Consider the following 6334-nt stretch of genomic DNA (forward strand, 5'->3'; position numbering starts at 1 on the left):
CTTTTACGAGTTTTGTAGCTTTATCTATTCCTAATCTATTTCGAAGTTTACTCTGCACCAAACCGAAAGTTGAAAAGTGTCTTTCGATAGAGACAGAGGATGCTGGTGCTGAGTGCAAAGAAAAAAGAATTGACAGAAATTTTGTGGAAGCTAGGAATTTTATTTATTTACTTATTTTTTTTTTTTTTTTGCCATAATTTTCCACTATTTTTTGATGAAAACTGTTCAATAACAGTGTCAAGCATCATTGATTTTGGAAAGTATTCAGGATCGGAAATTTTGGATGCCATAACACGTGGCAGAAATTCTGGATGATGCTTAGAAAGACAGCTTTCTGCTAATTGGTCTTGTTCATCATTTAAAAATTGTCCCCTTGTTTCGGGATCCAGGATGCATATGCTGATAAATGATGTGGCTGAACAGCCTGATCTTTTAACAAAATGTTTATGGGATTCTAATTCATCACACGATAGTAAGTTAATTCATATTTCAACAGGTTCTGAAATTGAAATGTTTTCTGGTTGAAGCTTTTTTAAAGCTTCAGAAACAATTGATATCTGTTTTTCCCAATTGATAGTTTATTGGTAAAGCCCAACATTATTTAATTTTTTTGACATATAAAATTGTTCAAGAACAATCTCTTCATATTTATGGTAATTATTGGCAAAAGTTTTTACGCGCTCACAATATGAATTCCACCTAGTATCATTTGGTCATCAAGCAGTTTTTTTCATTTGCCCATCCATGTGCTTGATGCACATTTCTAAAATATTTGTTAACTTCAACGATATGTCCAATGATAGTATTAGGAGATACTTCTTTTTGAACCAAATTTTAAAAAAAAAACAATTTGTGAAAAAAACCACCAAGTGGGTTTTTTCAAAGTGGGCCCACTTGGGGAACCCTGGTTATATGTATTTTATATTAAGTTTAAATAACGCATTATCACTAATACATATTTGAATCTTCTTTATTTTTAAGTACATTACGTTTCATAATTTTTTAACTCAAGAATTATAAAATATAAATGCAGTAATATAAAAGGAACAAGTTTATTAATCTTTTTGTTTTCACACACATTTATTTACTATATTTATTAAACATATGGATATTACCCATTATAAAATTATAATCTGTAAATATTTATAATCAGTAAAAACTAAAATTTCATCTGACTTGAGTTAAATAAAAAACTGAAATAAATATTTAATGGTCTTACATGTTTCTATAATAAGATTAATAGAAAGTGAAATTAAAACTACGTATAATTATAAAGAGTATCAGTTACTTGTCCCATTTGTTTTCAAATAATTAACCCTAGGAAAAGGATTTCATTTTTAGATAAATAATTTTAAAAAGTTCTCCTATAAAAAGTTTTAGCTTTTTTTTTTTTAAAGCTAGAAAATAAAACTGTTTAAATTTGTTAATGTATCACTTGGTAAAAAAAGAAAAAAATTGTTTCTTTTAAATTTTTTTTAATATATTATATTATTATATTACCTGTATGTATTATATTACCTGTTTATTAATATATAAAGCATGCAACTATAGTTGAAAAATTGATCTTTTCAGACTATATTATTTAAATTTTTATTTGATTTAATATCATTAAAATATTACTTTTTTGAAAAAACCCACTTGAAGTTTTCAATAGCACCTACTATAAAAATTATATGAATATTTGAGTTTCTTTTACTTTACTAATATTAAAAACTTAATCATATAAATCATGCAACTCTATTTGACAAATTTATGCTGCACAATAAATTATATAAAAGTAAATGCAAAACAATAAATTTTAGTAAAAAAAAAAATTTTTTTTTTTTTGAAAAAACCCACTTATTGTTCCAAGTGGGCTTTTTCAAGGTGGGTCCACTTGGCGAACCCTGGAATTATCCCACTTACGACAGTGGGAGCTTAATTTGGTGTTATTAGTATTTCTCAAAGTATTTGACAATTTCTATTCTTTTTGGACACTCTGTATACATATTTGTAAAGTTCAAGATTTAGTAATTTAATGGCAATAAAGTTTTTAGAAACTAATTAGTCTCTGTTTTTAATTTTTAGCTTTAGCTTGGCATCCTATCCATGAAGGTTTATTTACTAGTGGTGGTTCTGATGGTTGTGTTATGTTTTGGGTTGTGGGGTAAGTTTTCTTTTTTAGGTTTAAAACGAGTGTGCTCTTTTTGAGGTGCAATTCACAGATTGGTATGAAATTAAAGCTACAAACTAGAGGAGGTATCTTGGAAGTGTAATTTGCAAAGGAGAAATTCATGAAGATATATTAAGGGGTCACAGTACCCCAAAAATGACCAAAACGTCGGGGGGGGGATTTATTGCTTTTAGTAAAACTTCAAATTATTTCAAATGCACTGAAAAAAAATCATCTCTATTTACATTTTTAGAAAAGTTACGAATGATTTTAGATTGCCCTAATACATGAACTTGCTCAGCAGACAGACTTTAAAGTGCTTTTTCTCATAGATGATAATTTTGTGTTTTAATCTTACTTAAATCCATAAGGAATTTTTTCTATTCAAGATAAAGTTTTGAAGTAAACATTTTTATCTTAAGTATAATACACTTATTTAATCTGTGCATGGAATAAGGTTTTTTATGAGATAATAAAATTTTTACAGCATGTTTTATATACCTAACAGGAATTTTTAACCTTTTTTGCTACTTTTTTTACAAAATAATCTATAAAAAATATTCTAATTGTTATTTCAACAAATGAATGCACAAAATTGTTAAGATGAATATTGTAATCACTAAGAAAAAAACATTTTTTGAAAAAATGTTAAAATAAAAAAGCCTTAGGGATATAAAAATTTTGAATTTTTTAAATTTTTTTTTTTTAAATTTTAAAAAAAGTAAGAAGTTTAATTATTTTTTGAAGAGCAGCACTTTACTCTGCATTATTTCCTTGCAACAGAAATGCCAATTATTGTCTTGAAAACACCAGATCAATGAATGAACTTTTATATCAATAAAAATTACCCTTATTGATATAATTATGTGTAAAAACAAGTTTACCATTTATGAATGACATAACTGTTGTAAATAAATAACCAATTATGTTTTTCTTTTCTTTTTAAGTTTGCATTTAATTTTATGTCCTAAAAATTAGTTTACAGGGTTGCCACTCCACAGGGAAAACCTAGAAAATACAGGGAATTTAAAAATAACAGGGAAAATTCAGGGAATTTTGATTTTTTCTTTACCAACTGGGAAATACAGGGAATTTTGTTTCTTTTTTTTTCTTTTAATGGTAAAAAATGGTGACCACTCAAAGCATAATCTATGGGATATTTCAGCTATACTAAACTATTTAATTTGCATTATTTAAGTATGTTCAGCTGTTTTTCAGCAATTAAAGCTTATAAATATAGTAAGCCCACACAAGAGCACAGTGATTCTTGTTTTCTATTGTGTATAACAGGGAAAACACAAGGAATTTTTCTAGATTTGAACTCTGGTTTACTTAAAAAAAAAAAACTGAGATATTTGTTTGTTTTTCCTAAATGACATTTTTTTAAAACTCTCAAACTAAATAATTGATAGTATCATCTTTAGTGCACTTTGACTGTAACAAATAAGTAGATTCAAATGTACTCACAAATATTTTGAATCTACTTATTTATTTTGTTTAAATTTTTTATTTTGATATTTTTTCATGATTGCTTATGAGACCTTTTCCGTATTTGGTGCGGAGGTTTTTCCAGTCGCAGGAGGAGGTTTGTTTTCTTCATTACTATGTCTAGAGAAAAAATTCAAGGCCTCCCAAAAGTGTTCGTAAATAGAGGAGGTCGCAACACATAGGTGGTCTTTTCTGGAGGTTTCACTGTATTATTTGCTTTTATGAAATTTATATAAAAAAAAAAATTTTAAGTTTTCTCTGTGATATTAAAGCTAAATTCGGAAGGAAAAAAATTTCTTGATTCCTCGCAGAATGCTTCTAAAGCAAAAGTAAATGTTGTGGAGGCTCTGATTTTGATTTCTACAGCGTTGGACTACTAAAACGCATTACAAGTGGGTTTAATAAAACTTCTTGGTGTTAATTACTCCTTGGTAACTAATGGGAATAAAATTGCATGCCTGAATAGTTTTTGAATTCGATGTTGCATATATTGTCTGCATTGCTTTTCAATTCCATCTTATTGAATGCTTGTTCCCTATGATAGTGATGGAAACAGTTAAAGATGATATACCTACAACTGATCAAGAGTTTGTAGGCGTGTAATGTTTGCGAATGTAAACTATAAATCAAATTTGCAAACGTTAGTAAGTTTTAAGAGGGATATTGTTATAATTGTATATAAAAAAAATACTTGTAGAGATAATGCTATTTTTCTCATAATAGTGTCGATTTTTGAAAAATATAATTAAGTTTTTTCACCCGGATTTTACATTATACCGCTTCGTGTGTTTTTAATGCTAGTCCAACAGAAACCATAAAATTGAGGTTCCACTGTTCTCTTATAATGATAATATTTAATGGTATTAAAAGAGTACACTAAAGGATTTAGTTTCTCTTAATTCAAGAATCCGGAGTATGTCTGATTAGTTTTAAAACTATGAATCGTTTCATTAGTTTTCAAACTTACGAAGATGTAAAGTGATGCATTTTTTTGCCTGCAATTATTTCCCTCTTTTTTTCATTTGTGTATTTTAGAATTTTTTTTTTTTTTTTAACAAAATTCAAATTATTTATGAATGTTAAATAATTCTTTCCATTTTGTTTTATTAGGGCAGATAAAGAGGTTGGATGTATGGAACAAGCTCATGATTCATGTGTCTGGTCACTTGCCTGGCATCCTTTAGGTCATATTTTATGTTCTGGTTCAAATGATCATTCTAGGTAAGTAATTTTTTAATAATATATTTTTAAATCTCACCATTTTTATTGAAAAATTCTCATTTCCTTAGGAGTGCAAATTTAGCAATATACAGGGTATCCGCGCACCTGGAAAGTCATGAAAAATTATGGAAAGTCATGAATTTCATTACTGAACAAAAATTTGTCATGAAATGTCATGATTTTAACTTTTTTTTTTTTAAAAAAAATCATGGAAAGTCATGGATTTAAGTCACTGAAATATCATGGAAATAGGTCACCAAATTTTCAAAATTAATTTTACCCCTCCTAATTTCATGACCTTCCGAATATCTGAATTCGTAACAAATTCCCCACTAACAGTCATGTTTTATTAAAATATAAATTTTTTTATCATGTTCTTTAAAAATGATGGTGTTCTTTCAAAAAATGAACGAAAAAACATTATTTCTAGAGTGAATTATCTTTTAAACTTCTGTGATTTCAGAATTTTTATTATTATTTTTTTTTCTTTTATTAATTTAAAATTCTAGCTGAGGCAAGCCAGCCATTGGCGAATTTTTTTAATTCAAAAATGGGAGCAGAAAAGTCAGGAGTATTTCTTTTCTTTCTGATGAACAATAAAAGTACATATCTTTAGATTATAATTCTGCAGAAAAAAGAAAAAAAATTATTTGCTTTTGTATTTTTTTCAGCTATTTTATTGTTTCAACTCCTCTCTTTTTTGAATTTAAAATCTATAAATATGAAGATTCAGAGTACAACTGTTTTGGTTATACCTTTCATTTCAATTAATGTTATAATGCTTTTTAAATTTATTATTCTGTTCCGGTCGGGTGAAACTAGTAACTTCGTTAGTTATGAAAAGTTCTTGGAACGAGTCCTGAAAAGTCATGAATTTGAAAATCTAAAATGTCGCAGATACCTTGAATACATAATTATATATATACAGTATGGGACCCCTAATCCAGCATTCCGAAATCTGTCTGGACCCGAAATTCAACGCTTAATCCAATCTAGGTTTTTTTTTTCTTAAATCTTTATTAATAAGAGAAAAAAAATCAGTTATATTCTCTTTTTATTTTAAATTTTATTCTGTTGAAGTAAGTAAGTTTAGTTTGTCTCTTAAAAATTTATAAAAAAAGCGTGATAAAAAATAACAAATCTGCATCAAACAAAACATCTGTTCCTAAAGCAGTTTAATGTAAAGTGAAAGGGAGAATAAAAACACCTGTATATCCAAAGAAATGCAAGTTAGAAGAAACTGATCAATCAAACTTGACAGCTGTGCAAGTACACTTCTGGTTTGTCCCCAAATTTGGCTCTCCTGTTTGACCATAAATGGACCACACTCAGTTGACATTGAAACTACTATGTGGGATACAAAATGAATTCTTTCCGTTTGCTTGTTTTTTTTATCATTATTAGTTGTTAGCTTGTTTTTTTTTTTTTTTTTTTTTTTTTTTTTTTTTTTTTTTTTTTTTTTTTTTTTTTTTT

The 6334-nt window shown here is 27.3% G+C and overlaps 1 protein-coding gene across 1 annotated transcript in view; it reads left to right on the forward strand.

Moving 5' to 3' along the window:
• Positions 1 to 6334, forward strand: part of LOC107457234 (pre-mRNA 3' end processing protein WDR33) — a gene marked incomplete in the record, with an annotated part of 63006 nt that overhangs the window by 37606 nt on the left and 19066 nt on the right. Inside the window, 2 exon segments of the mRNA XM_043053584.2 lie at positions 2068 to 2146; positions 4751 to 4861. Coding sequence (XP_042909518.2) covers positions 2068 to 2146; positions 4751 to 4861 — 190 coding nt within the window.

The sequence above is a fragment of the Parasteatoda tepidariorum genome, chromosome 3 (assembly GCF_043381705.1).
Source record: "Parasteatoda tepidariorum isolate YZ-2023 chromosome 3, CAS_Ptep_4.0, whole genome shotgun sequence".
NCBI classification, from domain to species: domain Eukaryota; kingdom Metazoa; phylum Arthropoda; class Arachnida; order Araneae; family Theridiidae; genus Parasteatoda; species Parasteatoda tepidariorum.